Source organism: Patiria miniata, unplaced genomic scaffold (genome assembly GCF_015706575.1).
Source record: "Patiria miniata isolate m_02_andy unplaced genomic scaffold, ASM1570657v1 HiC_scaffold_4, whole genome shotgun sequence".
In the NCBI taxonomy this organism is placed as follows: Eukaryota; Metazoa; Echinodermata; class Asteroidea; order Valvatida; family Asterinidae; genus Patiria; species Patiria miniata.
Genome location: NW_024037071.1, coordinates 8,098,268 through 8,120,508, shown reverse-complemented (window position 1 = coordinate 8,120,508; position 22,241 = coordinate 8,098,268). Strand labels below are relative to the sequence as shown.

Below are 22,241 nucleotides of genomic sequence, written 5' to 3'. Positions count from 1 at the left end.
ACAAGATGGGTTCAAATTCCTTCCAGGAACATGGTGTTTGTACCCTTGGGCAAGACACTTAACTACAATTGCCTCTATCCACCCAGGAGTATGAATGGGTACCTGTGAGGGTCGAGGACCGATTGAGCGCTGATATCGGCTGCCGCGTGGTCTCATGGCCTGATGAACGGGGTATTAAGTGTAAAACGCTTTGAGATCGTTGATACGATGGAAAGCGCTATATAAGCACCACGGTTGTTATTATTATTATTAATATTATTATTACCAAAAAAAAACTCTTTTTTTTGTTTAAAGTTGGCTAGAATGGTCTCGAAACTACCAAAAAAACTAGGATTCAACAATACAAAAAAGAGGTTCATGAGACAAGCTGAAGTCTAATTTCCTTCTAGGTTACACTACTGATTGAGATGTTCTCAATAATTATCAAAAATATCTGCTCTTCAAGATATATTTACATTTCTAGAGGTAATGGCAAGCAACACATTTTAAATATAAGTTCTAACTGATCAATACTGAGATTAGTTTCACAGTAGTTGTCATTATCAATAAAGTTACAGATTTTACAAAATGATAGTTGTTTAATTTTGTCCATAAGTTGATAATCATCCATAAACATGCATCCCCTCATTTATTCAACAAAAAAAAGGATATTATTTTCCCGAAAATTTTGGAGGGTATAGTTTACATTTCCTGATTTTAGTAGTTATACTTTTGTCCAGTGGTGTGCATTAACGGGTAGTTCAGTAACCGGGTACCCTATTGAAGTAAAACACGGGTATCCGGGTACCCGTAAAAGAAACCCAACCCTAAAATTCAAATCCCGGGAGTTACCCGAAGGGCATTATTCATGCGGCTTTACGGTGTAAGCTGCAACTTTCCCTAGCGTCATCTGTCGCGCCTTAAAATGCACATAAAACGTGAAATCTGTTTTTGTTCTCCATGTAGCGTGGTTTTCATTTTAAAAATTCTCCACAAATGACATTCCAAACCTCTTTTTTTATTGTCCGAGAAGTTACCAAGTAATTTGTAGAGTTGGCTACAGGTACCCGATCCCATGATCTGGAATCGCTTCCTGACATCAGCTGGTCGGGTACTCCGGTACCCGGCTCCGAGGCAAACCCCTACTTTGATCATTTTACAAAGCTTGGCACTGATCCAGCAATGCCAATGCTAAACAATATTAAATGTTCTTAGATCTACACTGATTGAAAGTCTGTAAAATTGATTCCAGTATTTATAATATCCGACAAAAAGTTGACTTTTTGTGACAGGCGTAATGAGGTGAATTGTGTAGGACTTTTTTTCTGTACAGAAGAGGGCTATAAATATTTATATTGCTACCATCTGATATTTGGCATGATGAACATACCCTTTTACATGTAGCATGTACTTATACAGGGCGATTCAGAACGATCTGGACCCAAGTTTATAGAGTATATGGAGAAACAAACTGGGTGTTTTATATGAATGGTTATTACCTTGTCTTCCACAGGAATTTCGAATTTTTTTAAGTGGCTGCGGTGAGGAGTTATGCCATTTTCATTGAAGTGGCTCATTTTCCAGTCTGCACACGGAATTGGTTTTGCCTTTTTTAAAATGTGTCAATAACTTCAAGTGAGTCAGTCACCATGAATAGGTTTTTATTTGTTATTACACTGCGTAACATCAGGGCGCGATTTCAATACATTTGTTAAACCATGGACCCGTGGTCAGAGTGTTTTTAGCGTGTGTTCTTTGCTAGTGCTTTTCTTCAAAATGGTGTCATGGATATACTTGAAACTTTTACCAAATATGTCCAAAGTATCAGCCTGTAACATATCTCATTTGCATTTGTCTTGACAATTGCTAAATATTTTTCAGATTTTCTTTAAGTTGGGTCCAAATCATTCTGACTCACCCTGTATTTTGTGCTTATTATATACAACAGCTGAATTATTTAAAAAGAAGCCCGATATTTACCTCTAATTGGGACAAAAATCTACTCAAACCCTTCTTAAACAGCAAGTGATACTTTTTTCATATCCAGCATATCATGTACTATTTGCAGGGTTCCTGCACCTTTAGGACAATAAAATTTGCTGACTTTTCCGTGACTTTTCCCTGTCCGAATTATGAAAATCCATCAAATTCATCAAAATGCAGATCAAAACTGCACCAGAAACACTACAAAGTTTTACATTTAAAATAACAAAAAAAAATCATGACTTTTCCACGACTTTTGTCATTTTTACAAATTTCCAAGACTCGTTCAACCCTTGAAATTGAAAATAAAATTCAATGACTTTTCGAGGTTTTTTTCCAGGCCACAGGATCAACCGTGTATTTATAATAATCAGCATCAAGAGAAATGACAACCTTATAAAGAACCCAATTAGACAGCCATGATAACCCCTTTTAAACATCAGATCCATTTCCTGTACAAAACAATCAAGGAAACTTGAAATCAAGATTGCAGGGAGATGAGGGTTCTAAAAAAAATCCTGAAAGTTGTTAGATAAGAAGTGCTCTTTTTCTGCCTCCTCATACCCCACCATCAAGGGATCATATCCTCCACACACACTACTACCAATCATGGAAAATTACACCCGGATGGCTTCAAAATGCCCCAACATTATTCAGCCTGTTTATCTCTTCCTGCTGGGCGCCTGCTTCACCCCGGCATGGTAGAACTCCCGATAGTCCGGGTCCTCGCTGAACGACTGATTGAGCTGCATGAAGGTGGGTCGATCCTTGGCGTCGTACGACCAGCACCGGAGCATGATGTCGTAGATTTTGCGGGAACAGTCGTCCGGTTGGGGCAGCCGGCCGCCGGCTTCAATCATCTTAATCACCTGAAAAGGACCGGTGGGAAAAAAGGGAGATGTGTAAATGTGCCATACAAAGCGTATGTTGCCTCCAGACAGCTTATCAACTCAATGTAACACTTCCTTTGGTCATTTTTTTAGGAGACAATTGTGCAAAGAGTCCAACGGCGATCTTCGAGATCTTTCAGAGAATGATTTTATGACGTTTTTGGTGTTTCCAGCAGCCGATTTCACGAAACAGTGCTTAAACTACGCCATACGTAGGACTTACGCAACAAATGTGATGGGCAGCTGCCCAATAAACTTACGATCGATTTCACGACACTTGGCATAGCCGCACAATGTTGTAAATAATCTTAACATTTTGGACAAGGACAATGACAGCATTTACGATGGCCGTTTGTGTATGATTTTGTCCGTTTGCGAAACAATCGTTGAATCGCCTCAGCCTGCAATTTAAAAAATAATTTTGTCCAACGCTCTTCGGAATCGTGCGGCAACTCTTAAAAATAATTAAAAAATCATTTACTTCAAACACAAAGCAGTAAATGTCTTGTATCGACCTTGATAAGTTGGTAAGACCAATCAACAGGCCCGTCGCCAGCCCTGAGTATGGGGGGGGGGGCACAGTATCAACTAGGGGGCCCACTACCATAAAAATACAAAATATATATATATATGGCTTTTGCCGTTGGGGGGGCCAAGTGCTCGCCAAGGGGGGCCCGGCCCCACCAGGCACCCTCCCCCCCCCCCCCCCCCCTTGGCGACAGGCCTGCCAATCAACCAGAGTAAACAGGCTTTCAGAACCAAGGCTGTGTCTAATATTAACATGTTCCTGTGAAGTTGTCATTGTCGAGAATGAAGTTTCCATCAATCTTACATCAGATCCCATCATGTCCCCGTAAGGTTGGTCTCCAAAGGTGTACATCTCCCACAGAGTGACTCCAAAACTCCATACGTCAGACGCATGGGAGAACGTCCCGAAGTAGATGGACTCGGGCGCATACCTTGAAAACATGAGAATGGAGAAAATTGAAACAAACAAATGTCGTTCAGCAGGACATAAAGGTCTTATTAAAACCAGGACATAGCCGTTCTGGCAAATGAGACAGAACTGGGCTCAGGCTGTTGAACGATTTTGCGTAATTAATTGCCGAATCTTCTTGCACATCACAGACCCTTGCTATGGAAGGGAATTCCATAGACAACCCAAAATTTGCCCAGAGGTCACAAATTCCCATTAGCGTTCGCTTGTGTGCAGAGCATAAACCAGCCTTTCGGTGGTTAATAAACGTACCATTTGACAGGCCATCGACCCCCTGATGTCGCCCGGTAGTAGTCGTTATTTTCGCCAGTTGCACGTGACAACCCAAAATCACTGATCTTGACCTAAAAAAGTAAATTTAATTTTTCATTAAAGGGCCCATGCAACGTTAATGTTTTAATGCAATCCTTGAAAAAGCATCTCTGTGTCCCATTTGACCTTATTTTCAATTTTCGTTTTGCCACTTTTCAAGGGTATTTTGGTGCCTTTTTGGTTATCATGCTAATACAAATTTCCATATTCATGAGCAAAGTGTATTGTCATTACAGGCAGAAACCTCTGTTACAACTATTTCAGCACAAAAAAGTTACCAGAATTTTGGATATTTTGCTGTTGTAATTTTTTGTCTTTGGTGATGCATTGTTGTGTCAGTACATGGCAGTAAGCCAAATGAGCAAATTTTTCTCACAAATGTTTTCAATGACCAAACTTTTGGATTCACGTTCGAACAGAATCCAATTTTTTGGGGGGGATTTTGTGTAACTTTCTACTCCTCTTAAATGTATGACAACCATTTGACATCCCTTTTTGGTAAATATTAGTTAAAAGTGCACTTGTTTAAACAATTAAAATTTTCCATGCTTTTCCGGACACTGAGGGTGCTGTTGCTGTGATGTCATTTCAGGAAGACACTGCTCAGTGTTCCTAAAAAAAATATTCATTTCACGGACACTTCAAGTGCAAAAATAACAATACAATTATCAAGATTTTCAAGGACATAAAATACTTGTAAATCAATATTGACTCTCTTTCAGTAAGTGGCAGCAGAACTTGCAATGTAACCTTTCTGAATGAGCAGTGTAACTTTTTACTTATCAGTTCTATTTAAAAGTCCGACCAACCTGTTCTTTGCTCTCCAGCAAGATATTCCTGGCGGCTAGATCCCGATGGACAAACTTCTTGGTCTCCAGGTACTTCATCCCGCATGCTATCTGAGCGGCCCAGAGCCGACAGTTTTCCTCCAAGACCTGATCGGGGTGGTCCTCTAGGAGGTTCAGCAGCGATCCCATCGGCACCAACTCTTGCACCTGTGCTCCAGAGATCAAATAGAACTTGCTTTAACCCCCCTACTGTTTGATCAGTCACACACAGTCACAACTTTCTTCCACTTCCTCTGCCATGCATTTGTATACAGGCTAGTAAAAAAAAACCCAGTCAGTTAGTGTAAACACTGTGACTAGTCAATTTCCATCAACAGACAACAGAGGTAACTGGTAGGTGCAGCTGGCATATCAATCACCTCCAGTCAAAGCATGTTTCTATCAAATTAACAAGGGAATTCGTAGCTCAGTTTAAAAACAGTCACTTGATTGATTTTGACTGCTGTGATGGCGTAGCTGAATGTAACAATGATAATTAATATGAACGAGACAAAGTTATGAATATGTATGAGATGATGACTATGCATGAGGTGATGAATATGTATGAGGTGATTATCACTACTTACCATCATCATGGGTGGGCCTCTCACCACACCGTGCAGCTTGACGATACAGGGATGGTCCAGGCCATGCATGACCCGCGCCTCACGGATGAATTCTCGCTGGCCCGCCTGCAGATGCTCCTGGTGTAACGTCTTCAGTGCCACGTCGTAGTTGCGCCACTTGCCTTGCAGGACTGAGCCATACTCCCCCTGGCCTATCTCTTGGCCTATACAAGCAGGAATCAACGATAGGTTCATGATTCATGATTGGTTCATGATTTACTCGCTGATCCTGATCTGTGACCAAAGTCCATGAGATCTGCACCCGATTTGACGCGTCGCAACTCGAGTTACGACGTGTAACACGTAGCAACTCGCGACACGTCGTATCTTCCATTTCACTAAAGTTGCGATGTGTTGAACGCGTCGTAAGTTCCTTGACAACGGCTTAAAACACGTCGCAAGTTACGACGTGTCTAGTGGTCATCGCAAAATAAGAAGAGTCATTTCTAAGCCAGTTTTATGCCACAAACATCACATTAACGAGATTATAATACCGAGGCAATGTGTGTAAAGTTGTAAATAGAAAATTCATTGAATAATTATGAATTAAACCGGAATATTAGAGTTGATTTCAAAGTAGCTATACAGTCCAATGAGAGCTTGTTTTCCTTCAAAATTGCATCGCACGGCCGCCATTTTGTTTGACGTTTTAACAAATTTCGAGCTGAGATCCGACGACTCTTTGTTGAATATGAGACGACTATTTACTGTACGCTGACTAAAGACATAAAACAGTCACCGAGTTGTGCTATAAATACACCTACGACGCATCGCACTTACGACGTGTTTAGTGAAATGGATCGCAGGACGCGTCGCAGCTGCGATGCATCGTCAGTTACGAAGAGTTCGATGAAATCGGGTGCAGGACATTAAAATACACAGCCAATAATGCATGTACATACATGTATATGTCACAAGTCTGATAATTTAGGACTCTTAATAATGTGTATGAGAGTAACTTAAGATACTGAAAACATGCAACACAAGAACATAGACTGGCACATGAAACAACCAGTCCAACACCCCTTTAGTACTGCATCAATCAATGGTGTCAAAAGAAACATCCGGTACCTGTCTCTATTTCCACACATCTCTCCATAATCTGCCACCATACGTCTGAAGGGTCAATATTCTCAATGTACCAGTCTAGTCTTAGCTTCAAATTGAAATCACTTGATTTCACTGTCAAGTGCAAAATATTGCCCAAGGGCACACGCACTTGTGTATGGAGTCCATAGTGTAGCTAACCATTCGCGACTAGTCTACCAAGTTTGGTCGCATTGCTGGTTACGATAGCAGTGGGCATCATAATGTACTACAGCAGGGAGCCACGACCATGAAATTTCATAACAACCTTTTAGCCATCGCTGGACTAGAGACCAATAGTCCAAATACTTGCTCCTTACCTTTCACAATGTCCTTTGCGTTGATATTCACCATGTCAGTCTCCCGGTTGGCCGCCGCTTTTGCCTGCTGCTGCTGTTGCTGCTGCTGCAGCAGTTTCTGCGTGGCTCGCTTTTTAGTCTTGGAGAAGAGACGAGAGAATCCGCTGGGCCTGGCGCTCGGGGGACTCCCTTGCTGGTCCTGGATCCAAAGAGCAGGGGCAAGATGGTTGAAAGATATATATATTACTCATTGTAACCTAGATACACATTTACAAACCAAACTGTTTACATTGACTGATGATCAGGTAGGTCAAATATGTATTCTGAACGTGAGAGCAACTTCGGGCGCGAACTACATGTGTAGTTAACCATAGTTTGACTAATTTCATTCGAACGAAGGATGGTTGGACTACTTTAGTCGACTATTTGGAACTAGACCAATGGCATGGTTGCATCGCTGGTTACCAATAGGCACTTGGATTATAAAGCACAACGGGGAACCAGAACCAAGAAGTTTTGTGATGACGTTTTGACCATCAATTGACTGGAGGCGTTCGCGCGTTGCTATAAGTGCGCAGGCGTAAGTTACGTCACAAATCAACCACTAGTTGCCCAATGGTCCTCGTCCGAACCTGGTCTATGGCGTACAAAATGTAACTCACAAAACATATTTATGACGCTCTCCCAAAGTTGCAGTTTACACCGTAACACCATGCTCACTGTACACACTTGTGTCTTGCTGTATTGATGCATCGAAGTGGTACGATTATCGTACCGAGCTTTATAAACAATCTGAACAGCAACTTCCGAGATTTGAAGTTTGGGGTTGGGTTTCTTTAACAGGGACCCGGGTACCTATGTCTTTTTTTCAAATGGGTCCCCGGATCCCGTACTACATTGTGTATAAATATACCCATAAATGCACACCCTTGTACAGTAGTTAGGCATAACAGACACCATCTTTTGTTGGGTTTACTTGACATGAATAGAACAAACAATGAATAGAATACACTCTTGTTTTACTATACTCTCGAGGACAATGCTTTGTGTTTCCCTTTGTCCCTGTAATATAACACACTCCCATAGACTAAGCACGCAAACTAACTAGAGAGAACCGTTTCCAACAAAAGACCCAACTCCCGAGGACTCCCTTTGTGCATCGGTCCTCGGGGGTAACATAGAACACATACACAGGCACAATTAGCACAACACTCACCGCAAACGGTCCTTTCCTCATATTCTTTGAAGGACTGGAAGGGGGTCCACTAGCCGGCACAGGGAGCTCCCTGGCCAGATCGGGGGGTCTCGGCCCCAGTATAGGGGGCCGTTCCCCATTTCTCACTGCCCCCCTGGGTGGGTGGTCCGGCACCGCTGGGTACTGGTTTGCAGGGGGGCCATACTGGCTGATGGGTTGCAAGAGCCGCATGGGAAGCCCGTCGTCGTAGTGCATGTAGTGGTCCACAAGGTGCTCGATGGTGTCAAAGTAGGGGCCGTCGTCGATGAAGAAGCTATCTCCCTATTGGGCGATATCAACAAGCCCTTGCGTAAATTAGCCAATGGGAGGATTTGTTACATGCATGTCATGGTATTAGCTATACAGGCTTTCTGGATGCACACAAGCTGAAAGTCCTCCCAATTCCGTGAAATACGCCAACCATCAGCTTTGTAGATAAGGCACAAAATGTACTTGTGATGGATTTTGGTTCTGATATTTGAATTGACAGTTACATAGGCACTCTTTTGTTATAGACTAAAAATGCTGTTATAATTTGATTCTTTGCTTATGGTTTACACAAAAGTTTCATTCCCCGTCTCATTTTCGAGTTTCATCCCGGGAAATATATTTCGTTTCCAAACTGACAGGAGCCAGTCTGCTTGCAAAGCGGATCTGTTTATGCTCAAACAAAAACCTTTTTATCAGAGGGTTGCAGATGTCCAAAAAGGGGGGGGGGGGGAGAGGGGTTTTTGGTTGGAATAAAACATACAAGTAGAAAATGTATTAATAGAAAACAATTTAATTGGTTTTAGAGCACGGGGATGTTCGGGGGAACTGATTTTTACATGAGCCTTGACCTTGCAGAACGGGCTATGACTGTCCAAAACCATAAACAATACCTTCTTGTTGATTTCAAAGTTGTAGATGCTGCCGTTGGCGGCCATGGACAGGACGTAGATGCCCACTTTGTGGGAGCTGCTGCGGATCAGGAACTGCCCGTCTTTGGCCCCCTGTTTCTGGATGACCTCCATGGCTTTGTTGCGGTCCAGCATGCCGTGGTCCCAGTGTCCCTTCATGGTCTTGGGGACCAGAGGCTGGTAGTTTTCTGTCGTCAATGGAGATCAAAATACTCATCAGATTCAAGACGGAAATTGACTGGGGCGGCATTTGAGCCTGGGCCTCCGGAAAACTGCTAACTAAGCTATCCAGTCATATGTTGGTGGTCTCCCAATTTGTTAACGTCTTTGTTCAAAGACTTGGATTGGAAAGGGGGATTGGAACCTCGGGCATCTGGAATGCTGTACCGGTGCGCTACCAACTGAACTATCTAGCTGCAATTGCGGACTGCAAACTTGTCAATGTTTTTGTTCAAGAGACAATAGTCTGAAGCCAAAAACAGCAGTTTGGTATCATCAGTGCTGGGCTGAAGAGGGTGAAAATAACATCATACCTGGCACATTTACTGACCATTTGAAAGGTATACAACATTTGCTGCACGGCTGTAATTTCAGAAATGGATGGATTTGTGGGTTGATACTGGCAAATATTGTTACACTGATTCGTTTGAAGTTGTGTGTTCGTATGCTTGAAAAACCACGAAAAACAATCATATTTCCTGTAGTCTCGTTCCCTGACCCCACCTAAGATGAAACGAAGCAATTTGTAGGCGTCAGGGAATTGTAAGGTCAGGGAACCAGTCTAGCTGGCTTGCACCCGTTCATAGGTGTGTATAATCGATTACAAACAAAACAAACAAACTAAATATGGTAAATTTGGGGTAGTGTTTTTAAAAAAGTCAGTTTTTTCCAATGCTGGTCGGCCGACCAGTGTTGAAAATTGATACAAAAATACCACTTTTCTTAGAAATGTCAACATACCAGGTGGCATGATTTTACAGGATACTTTAGACTGTCATTCATTAACAGTCCAGTAAGATCTTTCATAATAATTTGGTAGTTTCATTTGTTGATGTTTGCAAATGTTGTATATTCCCTTTAACATGTGGACCGTTCACCCTCTAAACAGAAAAAAAAATTAATCTCTAAAGTAATTTCATCCTCATTCTAAGTTACAAACAGCTTAAGAAATTTAACACATGTATATATAAATTTATCAAATTATTAAATTCAGTTTGTCCGAATAATTATGTGCCTTTGTATTTTCACACTCTGGGTGCCATGCACGAACACTTTTTCACTTTAGACCACCCATACACTCTTGTTTTACTATACTCTCGAGGACAATGATTTGTGTTTCCCTTTGTCCCTGTAATACAACACTCTCCCATAGACTAAGCACACAACCTTACTAAAGACAACCGTTTCTAACAAAAGACCCAACTCCCGAGGACTGAAAGGATCTGTTGTTCTCCTTTTGTGTGTCAGTCCTCTACGTTCGCACTGTTCAATATTGAAATTTTGTTGGGGGACACAAGAAGCTTTTGTGGATAACTTATTCCCAAACAGGCATGCAACTGGGAATTTAGAATAAAAACGAGGAAACTCCAAACCACACAAGACTTTACCTGTACAGTATATTTCAGTTTGCAATGGCGGTGTCTTTAAGGAAGTGCATTTTCATAGTATCTTTTTGATCAATTAATTAACGAAACAGAAGAGGAGTGAAGTGGAAATTATTTTAACTCAGATCTAATTCCATTGACGCTACGGCTTGAAAAAACTGGCTGCACACACTGTACAAACAATGCACATGGGAGGCTTCAACGTTCATTTACCTTTTCATTTTGTATTGTACGTCACTGAAACCAAAAGTAACGCTGCATAAAAATAAGTATCACAACCAGCTATTTGCATTTAGTTTTGTTTATCATGGAAAGGTCGATTACATGTACAATGTACTTGCAGCCATTGTTGCAACAATTTACAATGGATTTTTTTTTGGGGGGGGGGGGGTTCTGTGAGAGAATTTTCAACATGAAAAAAAAAGTGTTTCCTTAACCCACACAAAACAAATTATAAGAAATTTAGTATTCTAGCACTTTCACAAACTTTTAACAAAATTGAAATAATGACACTCATTATCGAATACATATCTTGAGCCAAAACCATGTACGTGAATACATACCGGTACTAGGCAAACAAAACATGAATCTCCATATTATGACAACCTCGACCAGAAACAATATTTGCTGACATCCCAAAAAAATTAATAGAATACAATGTATATGCAGCTCCCTAATAGTTTATCATCGGTAAAATGTTGCAACATGTACATGTGACAAGTTAATGATATTGATGCAACACTCAGTTTGTGATCCCTTAAAATTAGGGCTGTGGAGCCGCATACGCTGAACATCCGAACAGCAATTTTTTTTTTTTAACCCAAATATCCAAAAATGTGAGCACTCTTGAAGAAAAGATGAAAAATGTCCACGATGTTATTAAGGGAAATTCGGCTCGGGTAATTATCAGCATCCAGACACCAATCGGTCATAAACTTACACATTGTAATAATAATAATAATAATACCGGATCTTATATAGCGCAAGTACATGTATCTACAAACAATTAGGTACTCAAGGCACTTATGTCTATACATGTATAAGTTTATGAGAAATACGGGACCCATTATGTAGCACCTTTATAAGGGTTTACAAGGTGCTGCGGCGCATATTGCAGCCACTGTCAGAAACACTGTAGTGTTTAATACCGGCCAAGCACATATTTATTCCTATTCATAAATACCTTATGGGTCAAAAAATCAAAAATGTTCAGTCCAAAAGTCAAAACAAGTCAAAAATAATAAATTCCCAAAGATTTTGTTAAACAATTTTACTTCATGTTTTTCGGAACACCCCTCTAGCTACTATGTATACATAAGCCTCTCTCTCGAATAGTCATAAACAACTCCTTATATGAAGATTGGCGTGCACGTTGGGTGTACTGCGCAATGTGGCGCAGAGCGCAGCTGTGCTGGTGTAGTGTGAATTTAGGACCTATGAAATACAGACTCATTGGTAGTATTGCATAGAAGATTGTGAACCTTCAACCAATAAAAGACTAAAAGGGACCAGATCTCATAGGAATCCCAATTTCATGTGACACTGGAAAAGTGTGTAAGACCAGCCAGCTAGTGTTTTATCAACCGTTTAAGACCGGCCAAGTGACGGGCTCTCGACCAATAGGAATGGGTAAACTGTCTTAGGTACTTATGAAGGCAATTTAAATGTGTTTTTCCCCAGAAAGGAAGTCCACTTATCATATAACAATTTCGTCTTTAAAATATTTCTCTTTGTTTGCTTTAACTGCCGATGACCACTGCCTGGAATTGCAGGATACCGATCTTCCTGTGATGACAAACATTTCCTGTTTTCTGCGAAATGACAGAACGTTAGACAAAGTATTGTCGCAGAGTGTTTACACTCCTGCTTTCTATCCAGCAAGTTTGGGTAACGTTTCGATTTACATTTTTCATGTTTTTATACTTTCAGATGTACCATGTGTACTGTACACTGACATCTGCGATGCAAGTACAGGTACATGTATATATCACAGACATGAGTACATCCTTAATATTTTTGGTTTTTATTTTCAAGCAGATTGAACCAAAATGTATAGGAAAAAGCCAGCTTGCCCTTTATTCCAAGGCATGCTTGCACTTGGAACCCAGCATGTAGGCCATCAGCTTCGGGGTTTGGCCGGTATCAAATCAGGGCATAAATGATTATAGTGTGCATGCGCAAGGTACCTATACCGCCCCTAGAGTGACAACAAGCAATTTGATGGACATTTTGAAAAAAAAGGGTGATAACTCCCAAAAAGCTGCCACCGCTGCAATGCTATCACATATTTTCCAACTCTGGAGGTGTATACCTTGCCAAAAATCGCTATGACGATTATTCTCCTCATTTGATACCAGAACTTTGCCAACATTTTGGACCGAGGCTGATGGCCTAATGGGTCTTCATACCGGTACCAGTACATCACTTGCATTAATACCAAAAAACTAATACATTATTAGACCAAAAAAATAGTTAGTCTCTGGTCAATGCGCGCGTCAATTTTGATCGTGTGCGTCAATTTTTTTTTTCTTAAAATTGTCTGCGGTAGCTACAACAGAGCCCTGTATTGCCACATCTCCTCAATTTGTGGGCAGCTCGACTCCAAATGATGGAGGGCACCGGGGTAAATGATGGAGGACACCAAGGTATATGAGGACACAAAAAAAGAAATCAAGTACCCACCTTGTCGGTACAATCCAAGCTTGAAAAAAAAGCAAAAAGCACCACGGCATCAATTCTCTTTGGTCTGACCAGAGACCGATTATTTTGGGGGGGGGGGCTTACATTTACTGGTATTTTCTTGCTTGATTGACGAATACGGGCCAGTGATCACTGTACAATCATGAGGCCCCCTTTAATGGAGAAAACATTGCGCATGCTACTGTACAAAGCAACTGCTCTGTCACAGATTGTCTGAACAACAGCTAGCTCTTACCACTGAAGGGGCCTCTGTGATAGAAATTATAGCGTGTCCGGATTGTTTAAAAACATGTACCCGGTACGTGTACACTAAGCCTATGCAAGTAATGCTGTATACTCAGACTTACTCAATGCTCGGATCGTGGCATCATGCTCGTACCGCCGGGCCAGATCCAGGGGCGTGTCGTTGTCCACGCTCCGGGGGTGGCACGGCGCCCCGAATCGCAGCAGCTCCTCCACGCACTTGCTGTGGCCGCGCATGGCGGCCTCGTGGAGCGGCACCCAGCCCGTCATGGGGTGGCGCAGGGTGGGGTCCGCACCCCGCTGCAGAAGCAACTTGCAGATGTGCGGAAGGTTGTGGATGCAAGCGGTCTGCCGAGAAATCATGAGAACAAAAACAAGATGAGATGTGACTGGATCCAATGAGTTTTAAGGGTAATTTAAACTTTACCCAAGTGCCCCTCTTGCGGACATAAATGTGGACCCTTGAGCATTAACATGCCCCCTCGAGATGAAAACAAAACTGGCCCTAAAATTTCGGATACAATTTGTTTTTAGTAAATTTTCCCAATGAGAGAGTTCTGATATGAACGAGAAGTATGAAAACCAAGCCCCAAAACCCTTAGGGCGATTCCACGGTTACTCACGTTACATTTTTGATGTACTTTTGAGTTTCCTTGGGCTGTAATTACCTTACTGAAAAGGTTTAATAACTGTTATCCCCATGGTAGATAGAGTAGACCTAGACCTACCTAAGCACCAAAGATGACGTCCAGAAAAATGTGTTATGTATGATAAACGAGACACACAAAATCAGTTACTCACGTTACGAAAATGCCCACTATACAATGCGCCCTGAAAATGGGTATATAATGCGTAGTTTGCATAATGTCAGTTTTAAAGAGCACCCCCTATTTTGGAAAGTGGAACCAGCCCCCTCCCCCCCTCCCCAACAAAGTGCCACAAAAACTGTTCCTACTCCTTGCATAGTACATGCACATGTACATGTACATTAATAATATGTTATTTGTTGATAAAGTATGCATTTTAATATTATGCACACATTTCCTTGATACTGTAGCTGATTTTTCACAGAATTTGTAACAAAAGTGGGTATTTTTCACATTACAGTTTAACCTTTAAGCCCGCAAAGCATCCTGCAACCGCCCCGGCCATTTAGTCCCCAAACCACCCAGCAAGCTACATGTACGGCTTCATTGATTTATGGAGGAGTACAGTATACAATGTAATACAATTTAATACAAGTGTAGCGCTCAAGGGTTATTAACACTCATTTGGCATGGTTTCCGTGACAAAAATAGCTTTTCAAGGAAATTCAACTTATTGGCATATTTCTTGGAAAGCTACAGTGTACTGCATGTACCATTAACAATACATTTTCCACAGAGTACATGTAAATTCCTCTGCTGAAATCTCCCTTTAAAAACACTTTTTGCCCAAAATCCATGCACGTACCGTAGTAGTATGCCTGGCAAAGCTAAACGACCCCATGTGTGTGACCGGAGGCAAATGAAGAACATGCCCATGATTATCGCAAGGAAACATTCACACGCTCCTGGGAAGTGTTCTATTAAAGTCTGGAGTGTGTCATTCCTATATATTGCCCCCAGCCCCACGCTGCAAGGAAAGGTGAACTACGGGCACATGTACGCTGTGTAAGTCATTTCCCTACAATAACCCGCAGATGGGCACAATGTGCTCGCCGTTAACACACAGCACGGGGGCTTCATCAGTCACTTACGGCCTTGTCACTTCCCTCCGATCATAACATACAGCCAACTTTATCTATTTTAGGACACAGACGGGTAGCAATTAATCATATCTAAGATATATCAAATTAAGACTACGCTTGATGAGAGGCTACATCATCTCAACACTGAAGTATGCAGGCAGAAACCTGGACTTTACAACAAGATTCCATATTTACAACGTGGGTTTGTTTAAAACTTTACAACAAAATTTAGTCATATCTAAGACATCAAATTAAGGCTACGCTTGTTGAGAGGCTACATCATCTCAACACTGAAGTATGCGGGCGGAAACCTGGACTTTACAACAAGATTCCATTTTTACAACGTGGGTTTGTTAAAACTTTACAACAAAATTTAGTCATATCTAAGACATCAAATTAAGGCTACGCTTGTTGAGAGGCTACATGTTCATTATCTCAACACTGCAGTATGTAGGCAGAAGCCTGGACTTTACAACAAGACTCCATTTTTACAACGTGGGTTTTGTTAAAACGTTTGTGAAAATTTGTACATGGATTGGCAATCGTGTAGTGTAGGGCCCAGTTCCTATAAGGGAAAAAAATCAACTTTAAAATTATTGGACCTACCAAAGTAGTTGGCGACATTCTCAATAAACAGGTATGTCATAGATAGAGGGCAGGGTTTTGATTTTTTTAGGGGAATTCGGGGTAAAATGACGATGACAGCTCGGCGACGACACGCGACCCGAAAATAAAGATGGCGATCACCGCGCGATGTACCGTGAGCACGCACGGCGCGCTGAATCCCAAGGCACAAACAGCGCAGGAAAATCGTGGTTTCTACCCTAAGAATCTGTTCAAAATTGTAAAATGGGTGTCAGTCTGCTTTTGACTGTAAAGGTGATTTTTGAGCAATAAAAATCATTTTTGACTCTTAATTTGATCAAAACAAAACAGAGGCCCTACACTTTACGCTCACCGATGGATTTAGACTTGTTATCGTTTAAACGTGTAAATATCACATCCTTAATCAAGAGGAGTGTCTGATGAGACGAGGGTGACATGACTTACATGCAGCGGGGTGACACAGTTGCTGTCCTTGCAGTTGACGCTGGCCCCACTCTCCAGGAGTTTCTCCACCACCTTGGCGTCCCCCAACATGGCGGCGTCGTGCAGCACCGTCTGGCCCGCCATGTTGCGAGCATCCAGCGGGCAGCAGTACGGGCTCTGTAGAATCCTGTTGATGAGCTTCAGGTCGCCGTCTATCACAGCCCTGGTGAAGTGATGGGCGACAAAAGACAAATTTAGCATTTTATTTTTCCCAAGTCATAAACCACATCTATATCTACATTGTAAACTCGCTTTAAAGTGAATCTGAGTTCAACCATCTTTAAAGGGAATATACATCATTTGCTTTTGCTGTAATTTTCAGAAATGGATGGAATTGGGGGGTTGGAAATATATAGCAAATATAGTTACACTGACTTTTTTGAGGTTTTGGGTTCGAAAATGCTATAAAAACCAAGAAAAACAATCATTTTCCTGTAGTCTGGTTCCTTGACTCCATATAAGAAGAAACAGAGCACTTTACATACAATGGGGAATTGTAAGGTCAGGGAACCAGTCTAGCTGGCTTGTACCCGTTCATAGGTGTGTAATCGATTGCAAACACGTGCGATGGTAAATTGGGGCCAGTATTTGAAAAAAAGCCAGTGTTTTCCAACGCTGTTCGGCCGACCAGCGTTGGAAATTGATACAAAAATACCACTTTTCTTGAAAGTGACAGCACACCAGGTGCCATGATTTTACAGGATGCTTTACACTGTCATTCACTAACAGTCCAGCAAGGTATTCAAAATGATTTGGTAGTTTTATTTGTTGATGTTTGCAAATGTTGTATCTTCCCTTTAACCCATGGGCCTTATTCACGAGTTGGCAATTTTTGTCCAGTTCCCTGAATGTATTTCATTAATTGTTAACTGTTGAATGGGATGGCGCCAGACTATTTATGCAGGCACAATGCAGCCTTTCTTTACTGTCATTTTTTATTTTTTAAATATGGCTTTAAACATTAGGGAATGTTTAATTACAAATTTAGACTTATTTATTGAGGCAGACTGGGAATGATTATAAATTAAGTTGCTTTCATTTCTCTTCGCAAGATAAAACAAGTCAGGTGTGTTTACAAACACAAATGCCCCGCAACCGTGACTGTTCCCATGACATAACACCACTCTTTTAACATCAACTTACATGTACCTTGGTCACATGGAATGTTCATTGACAGCATTAGTGTCTTCTGTAGGTTTTATATGAATTAATCCCTAATCCCTATGATCTCAGAATAAATACAAGATTTCGATTGTTTTAGCCACTGTGACCTTGACCCTTGACCTTTTGGCCCCAAATGCAAAAGGCTTCTTAGGATTACCAAGGACAATCCACAAACCAAATTTGAAGTTCATATGTAAAGTATTTCTCAAGTTATCGCGCTGACAAAATTTCTATTGTTTCAGCCACTGTGACCTTGACCCTTGACCTTTCGGCCCCAAATGCAATAGGCCTCTTAGGATTGCCAAGAACAATACACAGACCAAATTTGAAGTTCATATGTTAAGTATTTCTCAAGTTATCGTGCTGACAAGATTTGTCCGGACACACACACCCACCCACACACCCACCCACACACCCACCCACCCACCCACCCACCCACGGAAGGACAAGGCGGAAACAGTATGCCCCTTCGGCTTCGCCGCGGGGCATAAAAATTCAGATTTTACCTACTGTAACTTTCAATTCAATATGGCCCATTAGAGACCACACTTTTCTTAGTAAACACACACATGTACATGTACGTTGTTCTAAAGGTTTTTCCTACATAACATACCGGGTATATGCACATGTAAGGCAAAGTTTATTGCTTTCCTTTTGTTTACTCACTTTTCACAGAAACACACACTGTGGTCCGATTTATGTCGTTACTGTACTATGTTCTGTACCTGTGTAAGGGTGTGGTCCTGCCCCTCCGTCTGGCCATGGCTGGTGGGACCTCCCCCTTGCAAAAATCAACTAGTCTTGTCGACAATCCATTGGCTCCTTCCACATAGAAGTTAATCAGCGCATCCAGTCCCTGAAATAAGGGACCGTTGTCCACCTGGATAGTAAAAAAAAAAAAAAAAAAAAAAAATTAACGACTTTCCGAAACTTTTGCAAGGGCTTCGACTTTTTCCTTTTAATTTAACAGATAAACAATAATCATCCTGCTTTTTTTTATAAAAAAAAAACATGACTCCTTTTTATATATAGCAAATATATTGTTTTGAAAAAAAAAAGACTTTGAAATGACTGAAAATTTGACACGTCAAATGGAAACACTTTTACAAGTTGCATTTTTCAGGGCTCTCTAGTTTTCAATAAAAATTAACCAAAAAGAGATGTCGAAACTGAGGCAGGCTCCACCTACCTGATAGTAGAAATCGCCCAGGCAGTGTATCTGAAAGTGCTGGGGCTGGGAGTCGTGGATGAGCGACACGACAAAGTCACCGGGCGAGCTGGTGCTTTCCCGGACAAGAAACAACCCCTCCGTGTTGCCGTTGTCCTGAAGGATGTGAACGGCGGTCTCTCGCGTGATCTTCCCGTGGAACCACAGAAGGTTCTTCTCTTGTTCCTTGGCATTGGCTTTGTCCTTGATAAGGGTACAAGTGAAGTTTAGGAAGTCTAAATTTCCAAAGTTCTACAACATTTTTTTATTGTTCAAGTTGACTTCTACAACCTCAAGCAATCTTCCTTTTCTCTTTAGTTTTTGACAAAAAATACCAGAGTCTTATCCCTGCTATGCCCAGTGCAGTTGGCAGAGAATTATCAGACCTTTCAAAACATTTTAAATTTGCCTGACTAAAAGGGTTTTGAAAGGTGCAATAGTGCTGGAACTTTGAAACTTTTCGAAAGGTTTCGGAAGGTGAAGCAACTCTGTGGGCAAATTCAGTAAGTTGCCTTTCAATACCTTTCGAAAGGAATTGAAAGGTGTGGTAGTGCAGTAACAATAAATTCTGGAGGATTTTAAAAGGTCCTGCATTTTTTGTCCTCCAATTTGCCAGAATCCAGATTTTGAGGTGTTTTGAATGGTCTAACTACAGTATCTACCAACAATTAGTACTGAAGGCGCTGGTAATTGTGTGGTGTTTTTTTTTGAAGTTTTATGAGCAATATGAGACCCATTATGTAGCATAAATATGACTTGTTTTTACCTAATATTGTTTTTCAGTTGTTGCCATACAGAACAAAAATAAATACGCACAACCATCCTGTCAAAAACTGGCATTTTGCTTGTGTTATTCTTGCATCTTAGGATCCGTCTTTTCATTTTTTTCTTTTGTGTAAAAAAATTATATTAACCCCATGCGCACCGGAAGCAGTCATGGCCGCGGCCGCTAATCCTCATTGGAATGCAGTTGCCAGCTGCGGTATGCCATGGCACATGGCTAGTGGGTAGTTCCACAGCTGCTGCTTTTGTGCAGTCCCGCTACCACACAAAGGCTGTGCAGTCATGCGGGCCACTTGCTCTATGTGTGGAGGAATGTCCCCATTATAACCAGTCTTTAAGGGGTTAAAAAGCGCAAAGCCCCTTCCGATGCTCCGTATTTCTTTCAGACACCCTGTCGACAAGAGGAAATCGTTAAAATCGATCGTTTGTATTTTTGTCCTGCAGACAATATACATGCTCATGAAATTTTTCGGGAATTGTTGCTACTCTATGACTATGGGACATTGTAATCAACAAGTTATTGTACATTCTTCAGATCGAACATCATTGTCTGTAGTTATAAATTAATGTTAATAATAATGATTATGCCCGAAAACAAAAACAAAGGAGAAGTGACATTCCAACATGTACAATCAGCGAGCGAAGCTTTGAAAATATAAAAATTAAGGGGGGGGGGGGCCTACTGGATGGGAAAAGTAAGCACGTGAATATTAATATGCGCAAATTATAATATCTGCAGGGGAAAGAATGTAGTATCCAGACACCACTTCTTTGGTCGTGTACAAAGTCTACCGAGAGCCGAGAACTAGTAGTACAAAGTATTTTCTTACAAAATTGGAAATGTTTCTCAGTCCCAGATTCATGTATTTAACATTTCAGCAATGACTGACCTTCATTGAGATAATTTTAGGCCTACATGTATATGATGAAAGAAAAAGTGGCAGAGGATGCAACATCTTTTACGCAGCAGGATATGAACATATGCCACAAAATGTTCACCACCACAGAAGTAAACAACCAACTTTGTTTCATGAACAGTGCAACATTAGGTTAGTTTCCTTTCAAAACTTGAATTACGGCGATTTCAGGACGATGTGCCCCTTTTAAAAAAATTTCACTTTGCAGAAGTCATTATTATTAACAATAAAATTATTATTCGTGTAAATGAACCATTAAGCATGCTAAGCCAGGAGACATGATATCATAATTTCTTTGAAAGGTGGGAGACATCGGTCATTAGGGAGACATTTTCAAGTCTCCTTAATGTCACAGCCCACCTTTAGAGGCAAAATTGTATTGTTGCAATCAGGTTATTTTTGTTGCTCGTGGTCTTATTATTAGTAGTAAACATACAGAAATTTGTGGAAAAAGGACAAGGGAATATTGTTTAGGGCACATTTAAGTTTGAACAATTTTGTGCACAAGTCTATGGGAATGTCTCCCAAACGTCCAATCCAAGTTTATATTGACTGATAATTTTTAATATTATTGACGAGCATGACGAGTGATAAAGTTATAAACAAAGCTCTTATAACATGTTTAAGGAAAACGAACACTTTGAAAGGGTGGCCCGTAACTACACAATCACCAGGGTTTACCTTGATCAGGAATTCTTCCAGTGGTATCGTCTTCAAGATCTCATCCAAAGGCGTCAGTTTCTGACGCACCGTGTCGCAACTGACTTCCGGGTAGGTCCCGTACTCGTCTTGCGGCATCGGCAAGGTGAAGTCCAGCGACGGGCCGCCGGCGCTGTTGTTGTGTTCTCCGCGCGAAGCAGACATTTCCCCCGAGTTTCCCGCTGCAGATTTCAATGTTGGCAATGTCCCGAGTGCTCAGTCGACACGCGGACGGGTTTCGATTCCTTCTGTCATACTAAAAACTTCCCTTTTTAGCGAACCAAAATGAGGAACGTGCACGCACTCAGTCGACCACATTTAATTTCCGTGTGTTTCTGAGAAGTAAGTCAAAGGTCATCTACAAGTTTAAAGTGCGCCCTCAATATTGTGAAAACCTAAATTCACGCTAAACAGTACACAAACACTGCGTGTACTTTCGGTACACTTCAGCACTTATGAAACCCTTTTTTCTTTTTTAACCAGATTATCACAAACGCACACTATACCTTTCCCCCTGCACAAAAAAAAATAAAAAAAATTAACAGATGTGGCTGCAGCGCCCTCCCCTGTCACAGATTAGAGAGTGTCTGCTAAGAAAAAGGCAACAAATATTTATTCCTCGGTTTGGAAAAGAACTCATCTTAATTTTGTTCACCAATCAACCTCTTTTTTCTTTTTAATTGTTTAATTAAGTTTAGGACTCCCTCCCACCCCGACCAACTCGACACAGCGGCCCATCCATTCATAGATATTATGGGTGCAGACCAGTAAATACATTCTCCCACTAATAATCGGAGCCGAAATTAACATTCTCACCACGTGTGCCCATTAGGCACTCATCAAAATTATAGCTTGATTTAATTACTTTCACTCTCTGATTTTGGGGTGGTTTTTTTGTCGCTCCAAAGATGATCATTCCCAAAAGTGAAAATCATTTATCGAAGTCTATATTGCCAAAATACAGCGAAACAGAA

The 22,241-nt window shown here is 41.2% G+C and overlaps 1 protein-coding gene across 1 annotated transcript; it reads right to left on the bottom strand.

Annotated features, from left to right (window-relative positions):
• Positions 1–1,970: 1,970 nt before the first annotated feature.
• Positions 1,971–21,627, bottom strand: LOC119739680 (tyrosine-protein kinase HTK16-like). The gene is made up of 13 exons (XM_038214696.1): positions 21,250–21,627; positions 18,851–19,072; positions 18,387–18,541; positions 16,459–16,660; positions 13,784–14,027; positions 9,115–9,320; positions 8,216–8,515; positions 7,021–7,198; positions 5,576–5,778; positions 4,971–5,156; positions 4,102–4,193; positions 3,685–3,811; positions 1,971–2,831 (listed from the first exon to the last, which is right to left on the bottom strand). The coding sequence occupies exons 1-13, from the start codon at positions 21,430–21,432 to the stop codon at positions 2,625–2,627; spliced, it is 2,505 nt and encodes an 834-aa protein (XP_038070624.1). The 5' UTR covers positions 21,433–21,627; the 3' UTR covers positions 1,971–2,624.
• Between the last annotated feature and the right edge of the window lie 614 nt (positions 21,628–22,241).

Coding starts and splice junctions, on each gene's coding strand:
- LOC119739680 (XM_038214696.1), bottom strand. CDS start 21,432: ATGTCTGCTTCGCGCGGAGAACACAACAACAGCGCCGGCGGCCCGTCG. Junction 18,542..18,850: donor TGGGCGATTTCTACTATCAG/GTAGGTGGAGCC, acceptor TTTACTATCCAG/GTGGACAACGGTCCCTTATT. Junction 9,321..13,783: donor TGCCACGATCCGAGCATTGA/GTAAGTCTGAGT, acceptor CATTGACGACAG/AAAACTACCAGCCTCTGGTC.